Source organism: Aethalodelphis obliquidens, unplaced genomic scaffold (assembly GCF_003676395.1).
Source record: "Aethalodelphis obliquidens isolate GAN/ISIS:26980383/991018 unplaced genomic scaffold, ASM367639v1 scaffold10, whole genome shotgun sequence".
Lineage (NCBI taxonomy): Eukaryota > Metazoa > Chordata > Mammalia > Artiodactyla > Delphinidae > Aethalodelphis > Aethalodelphis obliquidens.
The window spans coordinates 9160202-9187662 of NW_020837954.1; the positions used below are offsets into that span (position 1 = coordinate 9160202).

The 27461-nt window shown below is 38.5% G+C and overlaps 1 protein-coding gene across 1 annotated transcript in view; it reads left to right on the forward strand.

The window, feature by feature from the left end:
* AKAP6 (A-kinase anchoring protein 6) overlaps positions 1-27461 on the forward strand; it is a 595413-nt gene that overhangs the window by 361406 nt on the left and 206546 nt on the right. Inside the window, exons 11-12 of the mRNA XM_027111037.1 lie at positions 9277-9373; positions 10487-10650. Of these exons, the coding sequence (XP_026966838.1) occupies positions 9277-9373; positions 10487-10650 (261 nt within the window). The remainder of the gene's footprint in view (positions 1-9276; positions 9374-10486; positions 10651-27461) is intronic.

The window sequence follows — 27461 nt, forward strand, 5'->3', positions numbered from 1 at the left end:
CTTGCTATTTAGGGTGGTGGCATGCTAAGCACTGAAGAGACAGTTTGCAGACTGCCTTGTACTATAGGGTTTATGCACGATCGAAGGACACCATGTATGGACAAGAGCCAGTGTGTGACCTAACTCACTTGAGCCAGGATGTTGTCACCCACTATCTGTCTCCCTGTATAGACCCATGTGCAGATCTTACTTATCTACTGTGTTACATGGAATTTTGGAATCTTGAAGCAATTCACCTGGCACAAATGATATTAAGATAAAAGTTTCAGGCCTGAAACAGATCTTTACTCTAGCCAGAAAAATGCCTGTCGTATCTACTGAAGGTTGTTGTGAAGATCGCATAAACCTGTTGTAAGTGAGGATGCTTTGTTCATTTTGAGGGAGTTGTGCACACCCCTCGGAGACCCTGAGAACAGGTGGTGTGAGAATCTCAGGTGTTCCTAGAGAGGTTGAATCTCTCCCCACCTACCCTGCCCTAATGATTCACCTGTGACTGTCACCTCCTTGAGGGACTGCTTGTGTCTTTTTGGTGTCGCTCTGACACCCTGCCCTGCACATGCATAATAAGTACTAAACAAATCTGTTAAATGAATAAATGAGCACTTGTAAAAACAGTGTTACAACAGTTACAGCAGCAAATTATAGCTAATATTATAAATCATCAAACAATAACTGAGAATGTCTGCAAGGTAAATTATTTCCTTACAGTTTCCAAATCAAAATGGACTCTGGTCACAGAGCTTTCTGGGTATCGTCTGGTATATTTGTGACAAGAAAAACACCTATAGAGGGAAAAAATAGGATAGTTTCTTCTGCTTTCAGGGTGTAATTCATCCCCTTTGGCAAAAAACACAAGGAAAATAAAATGTTAACTCAGATATTAGAAAGGTTAAAATTCCACAGGTTAACATTACTATTTCAAAAGATGAAGACTGTATGACTACACAGGATGTTAATGACTTGACATTACGAAATTTATTAAATTTATTTTTAAAGCAATTTGGTTCCCCCTCTCAAATGCATGAAGCATCTGGGAGTTGGAATAGATCTTCCCCAGGCTGCCAAACAAATTTTTAATGAAACTGGAGTCCTTCAGGGATTGTCCTAAATCCACATAATATTCTTAGGTCTTGGTGTTTGCACTGGGACCTGTATATTAACAGATGTACGTGTGAATAATATACTTATATCCATCCATCACCTTGGTGACTCCACATCTGTAGGGGCTGCTGCACATCAATTATTCCACCGCAGGAGGTAGAGAGATATTTGGGCCAGCATTGACCTCTTTTTCAATTAGGGCCTCAGAGCAGTGTGTTCTGGAAGTGACATGGTCCCTTTAGACAGAACCTCTGCAAATCCATTTGGCCTAATGTGGTCATGCTAGGAAGTCAATGTGATTACCTGTGCCAGGTGTGGAGGTAGTATGCAGAAAAGCAAATGAAAATTTGGTCACTAAGAGGCACCATCAACATTCAGGATCTCTCCCATCTACCTAATCCTTGAATAAGATATTAGCAAGTCTATCAAAAAAAGAATGCCAGCCTTAGTAAAATATATTTACCTTCCACAAAAAAATGCAACTGCTTGTTTGAAAGAAATTGTGATTTGGTTGAGGAGCTAAATTCACTTTCGAATGCTTGGAAATGTTTTTATTATCTGCGGTTTCAGGAAAAAAAATGTTTCCTCAGGAAGAACAAGGGTTTTTGTCTTTACATCTTAGTGCCTTTTTTAAAAAAAGGAAAACAATGTTTTTATAATGCTTATCTTTTTGTTCATGAACTTGGAACATCTTTCTCAAGAGTACATAGTGCTTTCAATTTTTTAAAGCTTCTGATATTATACGTGGTGGTGTGTTGCATATTGTCGTAACCAATAAATCAATGACAAATGTAGCCACTTCATTTTGTTGGGGAGATATATAATTGCGGTGGTGGCTGACCATTTATTTAATTATGTGGTAAGTACCATATGATGAGAGGGTAAAGTTAAATTGATGATTTGGGCTATCTCAGCCAGGGTACAGTTTACATGGCAATTACACCGGGATCATCTAAGTGTAATTGGCAAGTAATTTTGTAAGCGAAGGAACATGACAGCTCATTTACATGGCGTTCAATGAGTAAAATTTGGGGACATTTATCAACCACCTCCAAGTGAAGAGTGATTGCACCAATATAGCCCAAAATACTATAGGCAGCATTTTGAAAGCTTCGTGGAAGGTTTTTGGTACGAATCTTCATTCATTTGCTCCTTGAACATTTATTAGGTGTGTGCTGTGTGCCAGGCACTGTCCTAGGCATTGAAGATACAAGCACAAATGAAAAGTGAAGTTCTACTTTCAACTCATGGGTGGGAAGCAGACCCATCATCAGTAGTTATACAACAGTGTAGTAAGTAGAGGTTCGAGCTCTGCAGTCACTGTGGATGCTGAGGAGGGGAAACCAGGAGGCTGGAAGATGGTCCGGGAAAACTTGCTAGCAAGGGTGACACCTGGGATGAATTTTAAAGGATGAGCAGGGCCGAGCCAGGGGAGGGGAAAAAGGACTTTTCAGGCAGAGGTGCAAGCGAGAGCAGAATCTTAGAGGACCAAGATGACTGATGGGAGCTGGTGCATTTCAAGGCAGACCTGGGACCCAAGAGGCAGCCTTGAGTGGGATCCCAGAGACTCTGTAGGTCATGCCGGAGGCTGGACCTTATCCTGCAACCTGGGGAAGACATCGGAGGCATTTAACAAGAGTTGTTTTGTAGACAGAACATTCTGTGTAATAAAATGTTTTTATTGAGCTATTACAATATGCCAGGCTCTGTTCTACAGGTATCAAGGCATTTCATCCTCACAGCAACCCCATGAGATAGGCACTGACGTATCCCCCTTTTTACCTTTGAAGAAACTGAGTACAAAGAGATTGCCCCGAGCTACACAGGGGGTGATGGAGGAGCCAGGATTTGAACCCAGACTTGCCCAGCTCCAGAGCCCATGCTTGTCCCCAGCACCCACACCATGTCATTAGTCCCCTTGATATAATCAACTGCAGCCTCCTGTTTTTAAGATACGCATTCCCCACCTCCTGTCCCCGCTGCTAGACTGTGAGCTCTATGAGGCCAGGAACTATATTTATCTTGCTCACAGCCGCATCCCTCAAGCTTAGGATGATTGCCTGCACCTTCATAGGCATGCCACAAATAAAGAAAAAAATGTAGTTTTGAGGGGGTCATGACTGGAGGCTGTTGAAGTCAGCCTGGCAAGGGATGATGATGAGGGCCTGAATCTAAGGCAGTGTTAGTCGATACAGAGAGGTGAGGATAGAGAAATAAATTGTCAGGGCTTGGTGATTGACTGGACGTGTGGATTTTGTTGGCATATCCTCACAGTGTTTCTGATCTCCAACTCCTACGCTGGAGAGATGACTTGGCAAAAGAATCCGAAGCTGAGGGAAGCTTGTGCTCCTATTCACAGAGCTCTCAAATTCCTGAGAAGAAACGTTGCAGACTCAGGATGAGAAGTTAGAAGAAACTTCCCTGGAGATAGTTAAAAATAGAATGAACACATCTGCCTGGGATGTGGAGGGACAGAGCTGCCCTAGGGTAGATGAATAGTTAGACGGCCTTTGGGATTTTTCCCGCTTTGAAAATTTTCTGCTTTAGAATAAAAATTCTCCTGAGCCACCTGTGCTTAACTGTGTGGCTTAAAGATAAAATCGAAGTGTCCAAGAAATGGAAAATATTGAGTCCAAATGCCTGGATTGTAGGTAAAGAAACAGAAGCCCAGAAGGGTTAGATGACTTGTCCAAGGGCACACAAAAGGAAGACTCAGATCACTGGTCTCTCAGTCCCCTGCTCTCTGGACTCTCAGAGAGCAGCATCTGTGTTTGGGTGGCCCCCTGTGCTGGGTGGTGGCCCCAAAGCAAAGAGAACCTGGTATCTGTACTTGAGGAGTTCAGAGAGCCTCAACAGTAAGTGCCACAAAGTACCACTTGCTACACAGAACATTTGGAAAATAGAGAAAATGAATTTAAAAAGTCTATAATGATTTTTCTTTAGCCCCACTCATTGCCAAGCACTGCTTCAATGCTTTACAACCATTGTCTCTAATTCTTACAACTTGGAAGTTAGATAGTATTACTTGTCATTTTGTGTTTCAGAAAGCTAAAGCCCTGAGAATTCATTCCATAAGACCAGGCTATGTTAACTCTAAGTCCTACCCTGCACAAGTGGTGTTAACATTTTGTTGCATTTCCCTATAGTCTTTTTCTACACACTGGGACTATCCATTTACATAGTTACAGTTTAATCATGGATACAATTTGAACTTTCATTTTTTGGCTTGTAATGTGTTCTACCTATTTTTCATGTGATTTCATAGTCTTCATTTTAATGGCTGTATAACGTCTTACCAAGTTTTTCGGAGGTTCTTAAACAAAAATATTTACTCATGAAAATCTTTCCATTTTTGCAACATGTGGCATTTGGAAGGTATATTTTCTATTTTGAGGACCATCTGACCATCCTCTATGGATGGCATTGGGCAGAGCAGGAGAGAAACTGCCAGGCTGTGCACAGAGGACCATGACTTTCTTCCCCACCAAGAGCCCCTCTGGGAATGCAGGATGGTGCTGGGCACAGCTCAGATGGAGCCCGGGTGGAGATGGCCTAAGGCAGATAGCAGGTGACTTTTCAAGCCTCTGCTTTTCTGACTGAACACACGTTCCACCTCCTGCCCTTGTGAAAAAGCAAGTTTTCATTTTCTTAGGGTAGTAAAAATCTTTTGTGTGAAGAAAATGTGTCATCAAGTGTCTTATTCATCAGCATATATAGCATCTCTTTAAAATGACAGTGGGAGTAAAAGTTCATCAGTTCAATATGTCTTTCACATTTGGAGACTCCTGACTAATAAACCTCTGGTATTTATCATCAGAACAGCCAAAGAACTAAAATCTGACACATGCTGTTCTCACGCACTGAGAAAAACTTAAAAAGACAGAAGATTTTCTCCATTTTTCCTTCTTCCATTCATTTAGAAGAAAAAACATACCTTTTTTTAATTTAAAAAAAATATGAGCATACAGAAACATCTGGCCTCCATTACCATAGCAGCCTCCTAAACGGCCTCCTTGTCTGCCCTTCTAAAGTCAACTCTGTATAAAAGCCAGAAAGATGTTTCTAGAACACAGAACTGTACCGGTCACCCTCCCGTGTTGTTGACCTCTTCTTCCATGACTCTTATGGCTCTTGGAGTAAAATGCCATGTGTAGCTGCAGCTCCCACATCCCCTGCTTCCACCTTGTCCCAGCCATACCAAGCTGCTTCTGGCTCCTCTATTCCTGCTGCAGTAAAGCATGTCTCCAGCCCCACATGCAAATCAATCCTTTCTTCCCAAACTCCCTGCCAGCCTCTGCAGAACCTGGTTCCCAGCTTGAGCTCCCACAGCACCTATCTAGCACTATCACACTCATACGGAATATAGCCTACAATCTTAGTTTTACTTGGCCTGCATGATACTTTAATTAAAAAAAATTAAATCTCATTGGGCATGCATATCACTGTTCAGTTTAAGGCCCTGCCACTCTCTGTTATACATCAAACCCCAATTACATATTTATTCTGTGCTGGGTCATATAAGCCTACTTGCTTTTGATCTGTTTTACCCAACAGACTATAAGTGGTGTGTGCTGGAATTGGGTATTGTTAATTTTTGTGTCTATAGGCCTGGCAGAGACTGCTCAATAAATATCTGTTGTATTAATTTATGCTTTTTTTAAAAGCATATATTATGTCGGGAGAGATGCAGTAACTTTTTGGCCTCTCTGTTCACAAACATTATAAAATTCATGGACCTCAGTGGACCTGGCAGACACTAACAGTATTCCATGGGGATGGCAGAAAGTCTATGTTCATGATGTGATTCTGCTAAAACCTAGACATTTTGGATCTTTAAGCTTCTGAATATGATTATGGTCTTTCCCACTATTTCCTGTACCAGGAGATTCATATCAATTCTTATGATGCCTCATGAGTAGCTATCTTCATGTTTGTCATAGTTTTGTGCATCAAGGTGTACATTTCCTTGGTTTCATTTCATATCCACATGATCTCCATACTTCCATCAAACTGGGATCTTCAGAAATTTGAATGGAATAGGATAAGATGTAGTTTTTTATCTACTTAGTAAGGTGTGATCATGATTAAAGTACAATCAGTGTGCTTACCTGAATTTGGATCCTGACAAGGAGTAATGTACCCATATCTATAGATGCTGGTGAGGCTAGGAATACCCATTGGTCAACCTGTGAAGTATCATCTTTTTGATAATCTAGTCCTTTGTCTCAGCCACTGTATTTTTCATTTCCTTAGTTATTCTCATCTAGATGTTCAGTTTCATGCTGCTGTAAAGACACGAAAAAGATGGGGTGTCTCACAGGTCCCAGATTACTCATATTTATGGAATTTCACATAATCATCAATGATGTAGGTCTGTGGTACCTGTCTATGGCATGTTGTTGCCGTAAATTAAATCTGCAGAGAATGCCCTGCATTTTCAGGGAGTGCTATGGATGTTGCAAAGGGACTATATACCATAAGGCATTGCTGAGGAAACCTGTTAGTAGCACAAGAATGGAGATGTGTCCAGGTATCAAGTTCAAAAGAAAAGAAAAGAAAAGAAAAAACTCTTTCGCCTAAGCTTCCTTCCCTAGGGAAGAAGTGGGGGCAGCATGGGGAGCGTTTATTACAGAATCCTTTAGCAGCCAGAAATTTCATTGACATTGTTGTTAACGTGCCTGCTTGCCTGCCTTCTCAGAGGCCCATTGTGAATTCCTTACTTGATATTATTAATGGTTAATGGAGGCACCTGAAAATTAAGCAATATTGTACCATTTGGGTAATAGTTATATTAAATGGTTCTTTCCTATAGCATAAAGCTTATCTTTTTTTTAATAATGAATACTTCATCTTTTCCATTGTCCTAATCAAATGCTTCCACATCATCTTGAAGCAGAACCAGATCCAGCTGCATCTATTCTATGCTATTGGCTTCAATTATGTCAAATTGTCCAACCTACCCACAGGTCCTAAGGTTCTCTTTTGCTGAGACATAGGCCTGATGCACGTCTTTGGAAGCTCATGATTACCAACTATTCAGCACTAGTCTGTTGTAAGTAAACAGAGAATACTAGGCTAATTTTACAGTTATGAGGAAATCTCTGGAATAGATTTCTTCCTCAATGTTGGCATTCTCGGGTTGATCTCAAGTATTTTTCTTTTCCATGTCCCTTCTCCCTGAAACACAAACATGTACCTCAATCTGCATGGCATTCCTTCAGAGTTGATGATTTCCACTGCAGTGGCAAAAAGTAAATTACAGTCGTGTTTTGGCTATAAATAATAATTATTTAATTTTCAATAGCTATTATATCGTTTGGATTGACCAGAAGCATCAGGCTTCTGATATATTGTCATACTTTATTTTATTCAACCAAATACCTGCAGCTGAAAGAGGGCAATACAAGAAATAGTGAACAACCCTTGGGGAAACCAGCAAGTCTCTTTCTGCCATATTATGCTGAAACTTTACTGTTCTTATGCTTCTAGTAAGATGAAATGATTCATCATTTTGGAGTCATTTTTTTTAGTCAAGATTCTTATCTTTATACTTCAAGTTCTGATCTGCCTGTCCCTATCTCCTTCATTTTCAGCTTATTTTGACTGTTGTGCTTTTTCTTTTGAGCTTTAAAAGACCCCTTTTTTCCACTAAGAAAAAGACTCACCAATGAACATCCAAGGTGATGGAGGATGCCCTTTGATGTGCAGGGGCCATGCCTTATACCCCTTAAATTGCTATTACCCTGTCCAGTGTACAGAATAGGCATAATACATGGTTTCTGAATGAATGAATGAGTGAAAGAATGGAAAAAATAATATCTAATTTCATAAGTTATGGTTGTTTAACCTCTTTCATCCAAATTACATTCCAACTGAGACTATCATCTCGAATTTCTGTCAAATATTCTTAATACTAAGTTCAGTGTGTAGTACATGCAGCCATTGGTCAGTGAGTGTTTAGTGAGAGCAAAGTATATTGTATACTTTGGAGCCCTATTACGGAGAAGCCGAAATGTGGAACATAGTCTTTCAAAATCCATACTTTTTCAAATTAGTCAAGTCGAGGAATGGATTTTCACCCTGAAGACTAACCATTGATTCAACAGATTGGTCACTATGATTACTCTCCATTGGACCTCCTGTGTTTGGAACACCTTATAACATTCCAGAGACGGAAAAATCTTTGGAAAACCATCTGTGTTTCTTGAAATATTTAAATGGAAACCTTCCCCTTGAGAGAGTCCTATTGATCCAGTTCAGCAGATATCCACTATTCCTGCAAACATTTATTGAACACCTCGTATGTGACATGAGTTGGAAATAAATGTGAAGCTGGCGATTCTTTCAATTGTAGTTCTTTCTTGCTTATAGTTTGGTAGGCAAGTATAGGAATAAAGCAGAATTCAGTATGATAAATTCTACAATAGAAGCAGGTATAAGGAGCAGAGGAAGCCGAGAGAGGGGAGTAATTAATTCTGTGTAAGGCATTAGGGAAGGCTTCCTGAAAGAAATGGCTCTGAGTTGGAATTCATCCATAACGGTCTTTGTCTTTTGGATGACTATCATGAGCGAAAAATGCCCCTGATGTACTCGACATATTCATTTATAACTCAATGTCATATTGTAAGGAATAAACTTAAAATTCAAACATTTGAAAACCATTGGACTCCTCACTACAGCACCTGAATCCACCTCAATATCCTGTGGTTTGTGTGATATCTGAGAAACAGCTGAATCAAACCCCACTATATTAATGGGTTTATATATGTGCACATAAGGCTAATATAATTTATGTTGCCAATTTTTTTATGGTTTCCTAAATAGTGCTATCAGTAACATTTCTAAAAAGTGACAAAATGAGCTCATACGTGCTGGTAGAAATTCAGTATATTTTATAGAACACTGCTACTCTTGATATAGCCCACGGGATGTGACTTTTCATAAAAACCTAATGAATTTCTAGATTTGTCAGCTGTTTCCAAACAGATGCACTCTGCTAACCTAATGGAAACATTCTGAGCCCAGATCCCAAATATCAATAGCTTTTAGTATTGCCAATTAGTTTGTCTATTGAGTAAATTGGACTGTGTGGCTCTTGATAAAAAGTAGCAAGTAATTTTGTATGGATGTTTTAACTGCCTTGCCGGGCTTTGATGCTCGTATCTTTCCTTGCAGAGTTTTAAGTTGAATGTAGACAGTCATTGTGCTCTCAAGGAAGCTGTGGAGGAGGAAGGACTCCAACTTCTCGAGCTTATTGCATCTCACAAAGCAGGTAAATCCTCCTGAAATATTGCAAGTCTTTATGTCTCCAGACTATTAAGAATGAAGAAGCATTGCTGTAAATTACTGCATATATTCACTTCCTTATGTATTATTAATATTTACATTATCAGATTGACCTTCAAGATTTATAAATGTTTCATATACTGCACACAATGCTGTGATACTTGTAAGATGAAATACTGCCTCCAAATGGTCTGTTCATTTGGGGCTTGGTGTTCGCCTGAGTTTCAATTGAAATCACATTCCTGAAAACTTCACTGACATGCTTTTTGATGTAGGTGCTCTGGAAATAACATTAAGATAATGAAGGAGAATTGTGCCTATAGTTATAATGCATATGCATTCAGGTACTTATAGATATCATTCAGATATAAGGCAGGCAGTCTAGAGATACCTGATTATTTCCCTGCCAATTCACACACATGAACGTTTTGCATGTTCTTTGCTGGTCATTGCATTAGCAGAGTTTTGGCCTTAGACCAATTCTTACTCCAGTATTAATGTATTTATGAGGAACAGATTATAAATAAATAGTTTTGTCATTTGGTTATACTTATCCTGGTAGTAAAAGACCATAAGACAGGATGAATTACAGTTTGGCACTTGTTTTGAGCTTACCACAGCTAAATAAGAAAAGAGCAGCATTAATCTGATGTGGTAATACTAAAGACTGCTGTCTTAAATCTGGCCCATTTACTATAGTTCGGGTTGAATTAACTTTACCTATTTCCATACATTTTCTGATCATTATAAAGTCTCCACACAGATACACACAGGGCCTTTTATTTGGAATGTGAAGCTGTGGTGTTAATAATTTTTATGTATCGTGATTTTTTGTTCCATATACATTTCTTTAGTCAATATATTAAATCTAAGTCGATTCCAAACCATGCATCTACGTGGTTATCCCATTTTTGTGTCCTTATGCCTTCTGTCAAGTCAGAAATCCCCAACCTCTGTTCTGAGTGGCAGGTGATGGTAATGGTTGCTTAAAATTATGTTTATTGTTAGAAATATCCATCTAATTTGCTAAATGAAAAACAATAATGGGTAAAAGTGCAGTTGAGTTCGTAACTTGTGCTTTCCCCTCCTTTTGGAGAAGGACTAAAGGACATGCTGCGGATGATAGCAAGTCAATGGAAGGAGCTACAGAGGCAAATCAAACGGCAACACAGCTGGATCCTCAGGGCTCTGGATACCATCAAAGCTGCGATTCTGGCTACTGATGTGTCTGTGGAGGGTGAGGAAGGGACAGGAAGCCCCAAGGTAAGTGGCTTGAAGTTTGTCTTATTTCCTCTTACTTCTGTCTTCTTTTGAACTAGGCACCACTGAAGTTTTCTTTCTACTCCTAAGGCTTTTCGTTTTTACTGGGTAAACTTTATATATCTCTCTCTGTATAGGTATGTATAAACAAAATGAAATGGTTAAGTTTAAAACAATAAAAAAGCCTACAACTTTCAAGTTTTCCAGGAAGGGGTCTTTTTGTGAAAAGTGGCAGAGTAGGAGGGGGAAAGTACTTTAGGGGTAGGAGAAAGGGGGACATAAAACATTTAGTAAACAAAACATAAAGCATCTTTAACATGAATAATCCGAATGGTTTTAAATTGTTTTGTTGCAACTATAAATCACTATAATCAGTGCAATCACTCAGCTCTGACATCCATTAGCCGCTTGGTTACAGCAAATTAACAAAGAAGAGAGAAAGTGATTCATTATCTCATTCCTGTTAATGACTATCAGATGCATTGCCTAATTAGGGGATGGTCATTGTAGTGAGAAGAAGGTCATATGCTTTGCTAAAAATCTTTTTGCTCTGAGTGTAAGTTCTCCACAATGGTGCATGCACCGAATACAAGTACTTTAAAATGAATATTGACATGTTTTGGTTATCTACTTTAGATTTACAAAATAATCCGTAAAGCGTATGCAGTTACATTTTAAATGAGGCACCTTCTGATACAGTGCACCACTGTTCTAAAGGTATCTTTGGGCTCATGACGTAGAAGATAATGGACTCATGAAGTAGAAGATAATTTTATTAATTTGATATTTTCTTGCAATCTCTCTTTTCTTTTGTATTTGTTCTTTTGTGAAAGTGGATGCAGAAAACCAGTCTCATAATAGACTAAGCATGGAAACATACTGTAACATGGGGGGAACAGATTTAAGAGTTCATGGCTTCTATTCCTGGCATGGACAAAGTAATTAAATCATCATCAAGTCACATTTATTCAGTCCCCATGTGGATTGGCATTGGGCTAAATGTATACAGAGCAAGTTAAACAAACCCTCTGCCCTCTGAGCCTCACATTCTCAAGTGCAGGCAAGGAGAAACCCAATCTGCCCTGCAGTGGTGAGGCCACGCAGCCAGTGAAAAACTTAGGTGGTTTATAGCTTTGGAATCTCGAACAACAACCTTGAACTTATTTGTTGGAAACAGAGGATGGAATGATGAGCTCAGTTCCCTTTAAAGAAGGTTCCATGGAGGAGGTCACATTTCAGAAAATACTTGAAGGAAGGAAGAGAGGTGGCTTGGCACATGCACACATATTTTAGGAAGTGACGTGATGAAAGGATCAAAGCTGGAACTAATCATAGGGAATGGAGAGTGTCTTCAGCAGACTTCTCAGGGCAGAAGTGGAGCCCTTTCAAGGAGCAGACTGCAGGAAGAAGTTGATTGGGCTAATACTTTGGCTGGGATAGGGGGCAGTGATGATGAGAAAGGACACGACTAAAAACTTTGTTGTGTTTTATTTATTTAACAAAAATAAACTGAGTGCTTACTTTTTAAAAGCTATCCTGTATTGGATGCATTCCACATGCCAGACACTGTTCTACAGTACTTCTGTGTATTCTCTCATTTAATTCTCACAACAAACTATTTAAACCTTATAAATAAGGCAGTCCTATTCTAATTTCCAATGGAAAAAATGGAGGCACAGAGAAGTTAAGGAACTGGCTTAAGGTCACACAGGTAGTAGGTAGCAGAGCTAGGATTTGAATCTGAGCCCTTTGGCCCCCGAGCCCATTTTCAACACCACCTAGAGCACTGCCTGTTACTGGCACTGCTCGAGGTGGGGCATGGTGGTGAACAGTCAGCCTCAGTACCTGTCTCACGGAGCTTGTGGTGAAGTGGGGTGACAGACTTAAATCTAACAACCATGCTTTTAGAAACCATGATGGGCTGTGAAAGAAAAGAAAAGGAAGCAACCAGAGGTTGGACTGGGAGAAGCGATTTAGATCAGGGCATCAGGGGCGCTTCTTTGAGGAAGTGGCATTCTGTGAGCAGGCTGTGCAGCTAGAGGGGAGGTGGGGAGTGTGCAAGGGAGGCTGAGTGGCTGTGGGCACAAAGGGGAGGGTTTGGGAGTGAGCAGGGAAACGACAGCATTGATTCGCAGCCTAAAAACCTGTCCTTGGCTTTGGTGTGGAGCGTGGGTGGGTGAGTGCGGTGAGTCTGGGTGAGGGTGGGGAGGCACCAAAGTGGAGCTGCAGAGATGGTGCAATCACCTGCGTTAATAGAAGACCTGTGTTGAAAACGAGTGGCTCTATTCACCAGGGCCAGTTTGAACTGGACACTTTTAAATGAGCTCATTTTGTCGGGAGATGCTGAGATGAAGTAAAGAGGATAACTGAGCCAAATGGGGAGAAAGTATTATTAAATGAGAGGTAATGTCAACATTTCTCAAAAAGAGGACCACCTTCCCCAGACCCCGCCTCAAATGAGTCAGTCTCCTGGGAAGGGCCCCAGAATCTGCATTCCACAAGCTCCCAGAAAACCGCTGTCATAGGCTCTAAGAAGGCCCTTTTCCTACGGTGCTATACGATCCTCACATAACGGGGATCCTCACACAATGTGAAAGAATGTCTGTCCTGTTGTTACTTACAATACCAAACAATTGGTATCAACCAAAATGTTTAAAACAGGGGCTGTTTAATTAAATTATGCTACATCTTATCCTAATGAAAGGTTACATAACCATTAAAAATAATGTTTTAGAAGAGAATTTTTAAACATTGGAAGAGACCTATAAGATGCAATTTTATATTTTAAAATATCTTTGAATTTTCTAAGTCTCTACAATGAGTAAGAATTATTTTAACCAGAAAAATAAAGAATATATGTAAAATGCAAGAATTACAAAGTGATTTAAAAGGTAGAATATATGCCATTGATCTGAAGGGACTTGAGATGTGAATTTAGATATTAGGAGGAAAAATAGATACATCTGATTCTTAATGATTTGGGTGTCTCAGTTCTAAACAAAACAAAACAACAACAGCAACGAAAACCCTCTCTATTTGAATCATCTCCCAAGTGAAAATGTCTTTCTTGAGTCACATCAGTCTACAAAGAATAGTATAAGTAGTTTTTCTGGTTAATAGTATCACTATTCCAAAGCATTTTCATGTCACGCTATGTGCACAGTGTGGTGCATCTAAAAGCGGCTACGAGGAGAGGCTTCTGTGGGCGTCTACAGATGTAGAACCTGAGGGAGGTGTGAGAGTCTAAGACTCGGATGTGACAGAGCTGGCCACACCCCAGGCCTTCTCCTCCCAGCTAGTTCTCTCTTCCGCAGTTTGGGTTGAATTTTCTTAGGACAGATGAACTCATCCATAGTCAAGGGTGAAGGTGAAATCAACTTAAGACAAAGAAAATATATTTCTAAATTTAAGCTTAGGAAACTGAGGAGAAATCAGAATGGTCATTCCTTCTGTTTGCTTAATGTTTATGAACTGCCTTCCTTAGTCCCTTGGGCAAGCACAAGGAATAACAGGAGGGGCTCAGACTATGAAGTCAGACTGTCTGAGCTCAACTTCTGACACTTAACTAGCAACGACTTAACTTCTCTGTGCCTCAGCTCCCTCATTTGTATGACGGAGGCAATGCTAACATCCACCTCAAGGAACTGTGATGCAGATTAAGGGGTGCCTGGCACATAGTAAGTCTGAGATGAGGGTAAACGTGCAAGACTTCATACTCTAGTGGTGGAACCAACAGACAAATAATTCTAATAGAATCTGACAAATACTCTAGTAGAGGTAGGTACAAAGTTCTATGAGCACAAGGAGAAGGAAATAACTACCCCCAAGTGGGAGTATCAAGGAGAGACTTGCAGGGGGGTTGATGTTCTAAATGGAGGGTGGAGGGAAGGATTTCTGCCTGGGTGAAGTTGATGGGCACAGAGAACAGACCTGGGATCTTCTGGGCCACGACTAGGCCAGCTTGCCACAATCTACCCAAGGTTCACGATGTGACAAAAAATGACCCTTAATGATCAGTGATGTGAGCAGTAATTCCTCGTATGTCTCTAACTGACACTATCCAAGCCGAGTGAGGTCCCTAAACAGAATGTATCTAATCTGTCCTGTTTAAACAGAAATTTTTCTTTCCATATTGCACCAAATAGAGCAAGCTTAAACCCTGGAGTTCACCAAGACTAAAAGCTGGATTCAACTTTTTATCTATCATGTCGGCCCTCTTTCTGTGACGTGACCTTGAGCAGGTCATGTACGAATTGTGCCATGAAATGCATCTCCTAGCACAGCAGTTATGATCATCTATTTCATCTTAGTCCTGAAAGAGGAACTAAAATTAAAACATAATAAAAAAATAACTCCAAAATTCATCTTAGGTTTACTTCAGAAGCTACTGGGAACTTGAGAAGCATAATAGAAAATCTAAGGAATATATCTAGGGGGTATTTTTCTTTTTTACCTTGTTTGAGAGACTGCAGAAAACGACTTGGTCTTAGAAATCTCGTAAAGAAGGAGGATAGGAGGAAATTCAAAGACTCTGGGAAACTTCTCCCCCAGGACTTGGCAGCATACCTTATTTGTTGTATTTCATTTTAAAAAAAGTGTTTTCCCAGGATTGTGAGATCTTTTATACATGGAAATAGAAAACAAAATTCACCAATTCTAGAAATAGAGCTTTGGCATGCATATCCAAGAATTGAAAGTATGCTTGTAATTATATATTTTATTTTAAGATAGATTGATGAAAGTTTATCACCTTAAACTAGGCTTTTTCAGTATGTTAAACTTATGAATGGTGTATAGCTGGAGGGATTTCAAAACACAGTGAATATCTAACTCCTAACAAAGGGTGCATTCTTTTTTTGACCTCTCAAGGCAAAAAACAAAAATCCTGAAAGGAAAAAGCATACTTAAATTTTGCACATTGCCTCCTTTAAACTGTACTTATCCTCTGTTTTTACTTTTTACCTATAGAGCTTGCCATCATTACAGATGTCTTAGAATCAAGGCCAGGATTTCCCCACATGACATCTCGAACTTTGCATCATAGAAAGCACATAACAATGGTTCTTTTGTCCTCTTTAAGGAAATATATACATTTCCAAAATAAAGAATATTTGAAGACTTTATTGTAAATTCAGAGAACTTTATAGCTACTAGAAGGGTGACCTAGCCTGGGTTCCAACCAAGATCTTCACTTCCTTAGTGAAAGGAGATAGAGGGTTTAGCTGCTTTGAACTCTAGGGTTGTGCTTATTTTATCTGGCTTCTTTGAGGTTCTTAGATTGAAGTTGTCGTCCCTTTGGAAATGGATATCAGACTGTGAAGGTCATCAGTGTTATCTATTCAACAATAGCACAAGTACAACTGATTCACTTTGTTATAAAGCAGAAACTAACACACCATTGTAAAGCAATTATACTCCAATAAAGATGTTTAAAAAAAAAAAAAGAACAAGGTTAAGGACATTTCTTAAATATGTTTGCTCAGGCCTACGAATGACAGTTTCAGATATTGGCTGAGAAGGGACGTTTGTGGGTACTCTAACTTGGGTATGTCACTGACCACCTAGCCTTTCACTGAATGTCAAGAGTGGGCAAGTCTAATACTAACACATATTTTCTGTTTGTTTACCAGACACTCAAGTCTTAACCTAGTATTTATGCTAATGAGTTATGGGTAACTTTCTTTAACTGAAGGGAGAGAAAGAGGCTGATTTAGGGAGGACTTTATATGATAATTTTCTCTGTGTTATATAGTATCTCTTGGGTAACAGTGCAGCTGGATATTATTATCCTGGAACGGAATTTGATCCTGATTCTTCCAAAGCATTGGTGAGACAAAGCATTGTCTCTGCATTCTTTTCTTTTCTGGCTCAAATGCTTTTGTAGTTGCATGCTGTTTAATATAGGATCTTCAGAAACAGCTTTAAGATATTGAATGGGAATTGCATTTATATATGGTTAGTCCCACATACACTTGGCACTGACATATATAAAGAATTACTTAAGATACTTTACTCTTTTCCTCATGCAAAAAAAAGGAGCACAGGTATATGTTGTCAAAGGAACCAGAAATGATATCATAAGCTTAAACGGGGCCTAAAGTAGTAGAAACAAAGACAACAGGCAAAGGCCTGGCCATTATTTATTGAGTGCTGACAGAGGGGCTCTGCCCAGTGCCAGGTCAGACATGAGGGAAGACACGCTTTTCTGCTCAGTGGGCTTATCGTCTCAGTGTAAGCACACAGTGTAACATCTTGTCTAATGTAGATTGGGCTATCTTAGATCTAGAATAATAGATCACCTAAGATTTAGATCATCTTAATTAGGATGTTGGCAGATTGAAATGGAATGGAGTTCTTGATGCAAGCAAATGAGTAGTAAATGCATTACCAATTCCACCTCTTCCTTGCAGAATTCTTCCTAAAAGCCAGTATCCAGTTCCTTTCCTGCTAAACTATATAAACAGTACTGAAATGTAGTACCTAAGGAGAGCTCTTTCTTCTACTGTGGATTCTTCAGTAGTCCTTTTTTTGTTAATAGAAGGGCAACTTTTCTTCAAAAATGTTTGTGAAAGACAGAAACAAAAGTGAGTTATTTTTTTGAAGATCAGTTGTGGTTACTAAATTTGTGATGGAATCGAATAAAAGATAGTTCTTCTAATCTCCTTGAGGCACTTAAATTTGCATATTATCAGATGTGTGGGTGGGCCCAAGATGAGGAATTTTTTTAGTAGTCTGCCACTGTAACTAGGTGACTGAAAAAATGATTGAGATGATATAACATACATTAAGTCAAAGGACAGCTAATGGTCAGCCCTATCGTGGTCTATATGATATATAAAACCATAGCTTATCTTGATTTTTTGTACTGTGTTTCCATTGCTGGATGATTCTGGGAGTGAAATTCTTTGGTGTCTCTAATCAACACAGGGAAATGTCACTGGCAAGAGTAGGTAGCCTATTTTTTTTTCCCTATTTAGTCAAAGAGTGCCTAATCTCTGAATCCGTAACAACTAGAGTTGCAGAGATGCATGGTATTAGATGCAAAGTTACATTCTGCAGAAAGCAACACTCTTTTACTGGCAGAACTCACATTTTGTAACTCAGCCTGATCTATTTTAAAGATAATATATAGTTAAACACCTTAGAGGTACTTTTTGATATATAGTGGAGGTCAACATTTTTTAAAAAATCTATAAGTATTTAAGCACAAAAAAGAAGGCAAGATACAGAATTGCTTCAAAAAACCACTTTAAAATTAATAAGTAAATTATTTGAAAGTGTGGAACAATTACCTCAGTGTGTGATTTACACTTTTTCCCCAGAATGTGTTGTTTCTGGCAGGGGAGCGTCTGAGCTGGGAGAGCGCTGCTAAAGGGATTACTTTGCTCTGGCTCTTGTGTTTATTGAGTCACCTAGGACTTCTTATAAAACAGCAGTTTTCAAATGTACACACACCTGCACTCAACACCCTGAATACTCCAGAAGTTTGTTTAACTGTTCTCACACCCAGAGTATCTCTCCCATCCAGTGAGGTCAAAAAGCATTGAGATGTCCACATTCTGGTTTTTCCTTCTCCTCGGAAATTACTTGGAATATAGCCATTTATGTGGTTCTGATGCTAACAGAGACAGAGATATTTTTTCAGTGTACTGTAGTGCTCTTTGCCGCCAGGCCTCACCGAACATCACCAGTCTTACGTCCCACTGTGCCAAAATGAAGGTTTACGTTTCTCAGCAAACATTAACTAGATTAGAGGTCCTGCTGGGCCAGAGTCCAGGGATCCATCTCACTGCGGCTTCCAGGCCATTTTGCGTTGGGTGGGAGTGGTGACTTCTCATCTTTGTACTTATCTGGCCTGCAGAGGCCAACACTGGTTTAGCATTGCCCCCTGCAGGGCTAAGCAAGGCCAAGGCCATGGATCTTTCTGTGTGAGAAAGGGGAAAGGGAAAAAGGAAGCCTAAAGCAAGAGGCTAAGACAAAGGAAAAGAGAGAGGGAAAGAAAAGAGAGAGAAGGAACAGAAAGAGGAAGATAAAAGAAGGAAGTATGTATCCAGTGAAGTTCATCTGCCTAAGTCGCTTCATGAACATTAATGCTTTCATGTCTCTTTCTATCTTATTCTTTCCTTTCTCTAGCTGTGGAACTCAAAGCCAGAAAAACTGTCTTTATTTTTGACATCTTAGACATTATTGTATAACCATTGTGTGTGTGTGTGTGTGTCTAACATACTCTATTAATGGGGTTAGCATAGTTAGCAGGCTTGCTATGGTTTAGGTTTGTATCAAGCCTTTTACCTGGATCGTCTCGTTCATTCTTCCCAACAGTATAGCAGTTGTAGCTTCTGTTGTCATTTTTACTTTACTGATAAAAAACTTAGGCTCCAAACACATATTAGGTACTCAGGCTTATTCAAAGTCTTTTTGAAATCCGTATGTGACAGCGTAAAGGCCAGATTCCTTACCCTGTCATTGGACTCCACCTGCTTAGTCAAGATTCATGTCACTGTTTCATTTCGTTAATGTTCTAGTTAATTCACCATCTTCCAAATGCCTTTTCCCTTTGCTTTTGCCCAGGGCTTTTCCCATTCTCTCTACTTACACTGCTCTTATCCATCCTTAAAATCGATAAATATTGAATACGTAACTACATTGTGATGTCATAGCTCTGGACAGGACACTGTTCCTCTCCATGCTCACTGCTCAGCAGTAGAGAAAGACACACACATATATAATTCTAAATTAAGGCAGACTGTGTGATGAATACTATAATAAGAGATAGGAACATAAGAAATAGGGAAATTGGGGGAAGGGACATTATTTCAATCTGATTGTGCCTGGGAAAGCTCTTTGCTCTAAGAGAAGATGGATTTTTGTGGAGGTCTCTAATATTCTGACAAATTGTTAGTAGGAAGATATTGAAGGGAGAGCATTCCAGGTAGAGGAAATAAAATGGTAAAAAGCATGGAAAAAAGGAAGATATGAGGGACATCTAGAGAATGGTGAGCAGCGAATAGTTTGGCTCTTTTGAACATAGAGTGTCCATGTGTTTATGGGAAGGGATGAGGACCTAGTGGAAAATAAAGCCTGAAAAGCTTTGAGCTATGTACTGGAGAGGTCTGAATGGCAGCTGAAGAGTTTGTGTTTTGTTAGTATGCCTTTAGCGTTTTTAATCAACGGTCCCCAACATTTTGGCACCAGGGACCGGTTTCGTGGAAGACAATTTTTCCACAGACAGGGGGAGGGGGGGGATGGTTCAGGCAGTACTGTGAGCGAGGGTTCAGTTGGTAATGAGAGTGATGGGGAGCTGCAGATGAAGCTTCTGTGTGGCCCGGCTCCTAACAGGCCACGGACTGGTACTGGTCCATGGCCCGGGGGTTGGGGACCCCTGTTTTAATGATTGGATTTAGCCACAGAAAACAGATGGCAAAAGTAGGATGAGCGCGGAAGGACTGACAATGAATTAGGAAACTAGTATAATAACTAAAGGCAGCGAAAGTCAAGCAGTGGCCGTGATAATAGAAAGAAAAAAGTAGAAGCAATATTATAGAAGAAATATTAGGATTTGGCATTGAGGGAATGGAGGTCAGAGGGAATAGTTAATGATGATTCAAAGGAATTGAGCATGAACAGTTAGGAGAATGGTGTTACTATTAACTGAGGTAGGACAGATGTCTAATTAATAAGAATATCTGGATGTATAACCTGGGCAGAGATATTTTGTAACCTCTGCAGGTGATTCCAAAGTGCAGGCAAGTTTGAGAAGAATGATTTAGAGATGGGAGAAGCCAAAAAATTATCTGTGTAGTTATGTGCAACACTCAGTTGAAAATGTAAGCCTGAAGCTCGGAGCAGGGATCAATGCTGAGGTTGCAGGTTTGACAGTACACATAGATTTAAAAAAAAAGATTTTTATTCGAGTATAGCTGATTTACAATGTTGTGTTTCAGGTGTACAGCAAAGTGAGTCAGTTATACATAAACATATATCCACTCTTTTTTAGATTCTATTCCCATGTAGGTCATTACGGAGTATTGAGTAGAGTTCCCTGTGCTGCACAGTAGGTTCTTACTAGTTATCTATTTTATATATAGTAGTGTGTATATGTCAATCCCAATTTCCCAATTTATCCCTCCCCTGCCTTTACCCCCTTAAGTTTGTTTTCCATATCTGTGACTTGTTTGTTTTCCATATCTGTGGAAAACAGATATGGAACCTTAAGATTGTTTTTCATATCTGTGACTCTATTTCTGTTTTGTAAATAGGTTCACTTGTACCATTTTTTTAGATTCCATCTATAGGCAATATAGATGTCTTTCTTTGTCTCACTTACTTTGTCTTTCCTTGTCTGACTTACTTCACTCAGTATGACAATCTGTAGGTCCATCCATGTTGCTGCAAATGACATTATTTCGTTCTTTTTTATGGCTGAGTAATATTCCATTGTATATATGTACCACATCTTTATCCATTCCTCTATTGATGGACATTTAGGTTGCTTCCATGTCCTGGCTATTGTAAATAGTGCTGCAATGAACACTGGGTTGCATGTATCTTTTCAAATTATGGTTTTCTCTGGCTATATGCCCAGGAGTGGGATTGCTGGGTCATATGGTAGTTCTATTTTTAGTTTTTTAAGGAACCTCTATAGTGTTCTCCATAGTGGCTGTACCAATTTCCATTCCCACCAACAGTGTAAGAGGGGTCCCTTTTCTCCACATCCTCTCCAGCATTTGTTGTTTGTAGATTTTTTGATAATGGCCATTCTGACTGGTGAGAGTTGATACCTCGCTGTAGTTTTGATTAGCATTTCTCTAATAATTAGTGATGTTGACCATCTTTTCATGTGCTTTTTGGCCATCTATTCTTCCTTGGAGAAATGTCTATTTAGGTCTTCTGCCCATTTTTGGATTGGGTTTTTTGTTTTTTTGATATTGAGCTGCATAAGCTATTTGTATATTTTGGAGATTAATCCCTTGTCAGTTGCTTCATTTGTAAATATTTTCCCATTCTGAGGATTGTCTTTTCGTTTTGTTTATGGTTTCCTTTGCTGTGCAAAAGCTTTTAAGTTTCATTAGGTCCCATTTGTTCATTTTTGTTTTTATTTTCATTACTCTAGGAGGTGAATCAAAAAAGATCTCGCTGTGATTTATGTCAAAGAGTGTTCTGCCTATGTTTTCCTCCAAGAGTTTTATAGTATCCAGCCTTACATTTAGGTCTTTAATCCACTTTGTTTATTTTTGTGTATGGTATTAGGGAATGTTCTAATTTCATTCTTTTACATGTAGCTGTCCAGGTTTCTCAGCACCACTTATTGAAGAGACTATCTTTTCTCCATTGTATATTCTTGCCACCTTTGTCATAGATTAGGTGACCATAGGTGTGTGGGTTTATCTCTGGACTTTCTATCCTGTTCCATTGATCTATATTTCTGTTTTTGTGCCAGTACCATATTGTCTTGATTACTGTAGCTTTGTAGTATAGTCTGAAGTCAGGGAGCCTGATTCCTCCAGCTCTATTTTTCTTTCTCAGTATTGCTTTAGCTATTTGGAGTCTTTTGTGTTTCCATACAAATTGTAAGATTTTTTTGTTCTAATATTCTGTGAAAAATGCCACTGATAATTTGATAGGGAAGTCCATGTAGATTTAATAGCTGTAGCCTTGGAAGTTGATATTGACAAGAAAAGCCTATTGTGTGAGAATGAAGGAGAAGTATGATAGAACCTTGAGGGATGTCTAGGGTAACTGAGAGCAAGGACGTCATATTACAACTGGGGATTAAGTGAGAATATACATGCTCAATAGTGAAACTCCCAGCTCTTGCCTCCCAGAATGCTGTTAACCAGGGGATAGTAGGAATGTAGTTAAAAGGAAATTTTCATGGGGTAGGGGTGACCTTAGCATGTTTTTAGGTTAGAGAATAGGAATAGTTAAAAAGGGATGGTTGAAGAAGATAGTTGCAAGAAGGATGAGAAAGAAGATGAATTGGCACAATGATTCAGATGTTGGAGAGGAAGTGAGTCAGGTGGAGCTGTGAATTTCAGGAAGGGAGGGTATGTCTTATGAGATAGGAGAGAAAGAAAGAATATTGAGTGGTAAGCAATGGTAAAGAGGGAAGGAAGCCAAAGGATTTAGAACAAAGGCAAAGTCAATGTGATTAGTCAGTGAGGCAATTATATGAATAGAGAGAGGGTTGAGAGTGAGGAGGGACTGGAGAACAAGAGTGAGATTCAAATCCCACCTTCTCAATAGAGATTTCCTGCAACTTTCCAGTCCTAGGTGATTGCTATTCCTTCTAAACTATATTGTATTTACTATTTGTACCATACATTTGGTGATTAATCACACACAGCCTTGTGACCCATTTCCGTTGTTGTCTTGAGCTCTCATTTATACCTTTTGTAAGTTAACTTTTAAGGTGATTACACTCCATGACTAAAAAGTCCTCAGGGCAGCGACTACATCCTAAAGTTCTTTGTTTTGCTTGCTTTAAACTTTATTTGAGCTAAAAGTATATATTTAAAATTTTTTAATTGGTCGATATAATATTATTATTAAAGTTAAAGACAGCACTCTCCTTTATCTTCTCATCTTTTTATCTTAGCTGTGTAAATAATGACACAATCCTATCTTACCATCTGATCTTCCTCTCTACAGTTCTCTTGCATTTCCTTTGCCTCTTGCTTTTTACTGTAAATAAAACAATCTTTAAAAGAGCTGTTTCACCTCTTTCTCCCCAAATAACTAGTAATTTATATGATAAAGAAGAAGTGTGATATTATTTACTTACCTTTTTTTTTTTGTATTTCCTTGAATCACTTAGTTAATTGTTTTAATAGGCTGTTAGTTTTTTGTTTTTTGTTTTTTTTGGTTTCTATTTAAACAGACTTGCTGAAAAAAATATATTCTGAGTTGCTTTGAAAAAGATTAAAAGCATCTAATGTGACTTAGCAGCTGACCAGCACACTGGTTGATGAAATATATACTCTTTGCTCGAAAGCTCTCTAACAAGATTAGGTGAGATTGAACCTGAGAAGGTAAAGGTTTCTAAATTGACATAAACTCAAAGGACAGAACTAAATCATACTACTATTTGAATCTCTAACAAAGCCTAATCTTTGACATATTATATTTGGTACACTATAATCTGTGTACATACACATCCTTCTGGTAAATGATGAATGAGGTTTAGCTAACATAATGTAGTTTATTATATTCTTTTATACTCTTCTAGACCTTTGTAGGAAATTTAAGGTTGGGGAGGTCTGCTTTGTAAAATGTCCCAGATCACTTCACTGGAACAGAGTCTCTATAGAACACACATGCATGCGTTTTTCCAAAACAGCTTGGTCAAATGTATTTCCCTACTGTCATTCATCTGATGCCTTGTCTGGCTGTCATTAGATAGATAGGGGGAAATATTGAATTTCACTGGATAGTTCCGTCTGGCTAAAACCGGTAAAACCAATACTTTCTGATGGGAATTTTTGGTCCAGTTGTGAAACCAGAAAGAAATTAGTAAAGTTTCATCAGCATATTTGACCTTCAGTACTTATCTGAACCTTCTCAGATTCATCCATAATTTGAGGGCTATGCTTTTTGAATTATGTAGAATTTTGAAAAACTCTGTCTGTCTCAGATTTTTTCTCCTTTTCAGTCCCTCATCCCCAAAGCTTTTATTTCTTTCCTATCTGAAAGTAACTAATAACCACATGATGTAAACTTGCGATTCCAATGCTGAGCAGGCTCAATAGTATCAGTGAAATTGACTCTTGTAGGACGATGCCGACCAGCTTAATGTGTTGGAATTTTTCCCGTTACTTAAGACCTCAGAGGTTACAGAACCTGGCCTGTTGTATATAACAAGTGCTTTATACTGACCCCCTTTTCTGGTCACACACTGTTTCTCCTCTTTGCAAACTCTTCTGAGAATTACATATTTATAAAATAGCATCTTTCTGGACCCCACTGCCCATTCTCATTCATGAAGTTCTTGTGTCACGAGTTTTTTCTTTCAAATAAATTAGATTAACATGACAACAGAAAACAAAATGTATTTCTTCAAATTATCATTAAATAGTGCTAATAATAATGTTGCATTTTGGAATGAAATGAAATCATCTCATTTCCGAATAATTGAGAATTTTATAACTGTTACTGTAAATCAGTAATTGAAAATTTTCCCCCTTTTTTATTTTGGTTGAAGGCTAAGAGTTATTAACTGTGTAATATAGAACAAAGAGAACAGTGATGTGAACAAAGATATCACTGGATAAAGGTAAACTTGATGTTCTGAGTGTTTTTTCTTCCCTTTTAATTACTTTTGTATTTTATCCAATTGTGAAGTAGTTTTCAGTTGTATTACTGCTTCAGACCTTTGACAAATATCATCTTCTGTTGTTATCTGCAGATTTCTTTTAGTCTCAGTTCTACACAAAAAGCTTAATGACTATTCTCCTTTGGCTAATGCACAAAAAGGAAATCAGGTAAAAGAGTTTGAAGGTAGAATTTCTTTGGAAATCTTGCATTTTAAGCAGTCGCTGTCTTACAACAGCTTCTTTCAGTGAATACCTGGAAATTGAAACTCCTGTTGTGTGTACTTTTCCTAGGCAATCAATAGTTCTCTCTCTTCCTGTAAATGGGAAAATTGGATATTAGGGAGTATAGGCACACTTCTCCTCCTAAAAGGGAAGTGGGTTGGGGATGTTGCACTAATGATACAATCAGCAGCAGCAGCATCAAACAACGGTTATTAAAGTCATCAAACCACGACTACGTGATGACTTTAGCCACAGTCACTTTATTGAAATTATCCTCATCGGTGTTCACTCATGACTTCTTGGTTATCAAATAAAACAGTCTCTGAGCCTCAGCTCCCTAATTTATAAACAAAACATTTGATCCTGATTAGTGGTTTTAATTGATAAATTATTAGCCAATAGTTTTATTCAAAATAAATGTTATTCATAATCCCAATATAGAAAACAAACCAAAGTGAAATTTCTTGGTTGACTCAGAACCTGGAGGCTTTGTCCCCTGCTTGCTACCACCTGGACCTTCTATAGCCCTACCTGTCCCCAACCTCTGCAGAGCTCACAGGTTCCGTAGGATGAAGTTCTGAAACTAGCCTCCCAATTTGACCTTCTTGTCTGTGCCTCTTTTCCATTTGCACCGTGACTCACCTACGCAGGATGCTTCAGTGGTTTTCCATTGCCTGCCTATAAAGTTCCTTCCTTTTGAGCATTGTTCCTTTGAGTCTCTTGTCTTCCTTTGCAACATGGGCCTACTTCTAGCCTCCAGAACTGCTCAACTTGTCCTTTTTTCTATGCTCTTCTCATTCTGCTCCTTATATCTTTGCCCATCTCTAACTGTTCAGTCCTTTTCACTCTCACCCAATACCCATCTAAGTCAAATGACTCAATTTTCTCAACGTTCCTAAAGCATTTGTACCTCAATTATAGCACATATCACATTCTGTCTTTGAATTTTTTATTAAAGATGTCCCTCAGGCTGTTTGCTGTCTGAAGGTAGGGAACTATTTCTTGTTAATCGTTCTATACACTGCAGTGCTCAACATATGTCCCTTAAAGTCTACTTTCAAAAATGCTTGCCAGTAAACAAAACACTTACAACAGAAATCAAAGTCCTTCAATTATGTGGGCATTCTTTAGATTATTTATTTCTGTTAGTCCCTTATTCTGTTAGTCTGTTAGTCCCAGTTTTGTAAACTGATCTATATTCTCTGAGGTTATGTAGATTACAATGATTAAATTTAATCGATATGATGGAATCTAGGCCAGTTATATAAGACTAAAGTGAAGTATCTTTTTAATGCAAAATGTTTTATAGCTTTGCATTTCATAATAAAAAGAAAAAGGAAAAACAAAGCAACCTACTATGTGTTTGGAAATTTGCCTTTTCTTGACATTTTTTTTCCTTGATATTTTAAATAGGGTTATTTATGAGTTAGTTAGCTCACTGACATCCTAGACATACCAGTTATATATTAATAAGTGTGGCATCTGTACTAACACTATAATTTTTAATTTTCATTTAAATAGTTGTTATTGAACTCCCAGGGAGGACAATGAAATGTGTAATTTCAATAAAGTATATCTCTTTTTGTATTTATTTTTCTGTTTCCTGTAAGTTCTATAAGATTATCATCCCTTAATAGAATATGTCTGAGAATTCAATTAAGTTTAATGAAAGTTACAAAAGCTGGTAAAGGAGAGAATGTACCACTGTACAACTATTTAGTTTCTATTACTTCATTTTAGTTACTTAGTGCTTCATAATTTTATTAATAGTTTTGGGATAAGGAAAGGTATGCTGATTTGGTAAAGTTTATATTGATATTTCAAACAAACTGTAATAAGAATATGTCCTATGATATAGTAGTGATAGTATAGTGATTAATATGCTTTGGAGGAAAAAGCCCAAATAAATTTAGTAGGTTTTTTCCCCCAAGACTAATATTATCAATTATTTTCATAACTGGGGAAGAACTGACATTGGGACTAGAAATAATGATAGAGACAAATAGATATATTTCAGAATTAGAAATCTGAGGGCTTGAAATAAGTCCATATATCCATAAACCACAGACAAATGGAAGGTACTTTCCCCAGGGATCATTAAGTCAGAGAATCCCTTCTCTGCACCTGTGTGATCATCTGCAAAGGAGGAGTGTTAATGCTACCTCCCTCCCTCACAAGCTTGTTGATGAGATCAGATGATATATATGGAAGTACTGTCAGAGTTGGATGGTTGACTAATTCATACGTGGTAGCTAAGAAGACCAGAGACATTTTGTACAC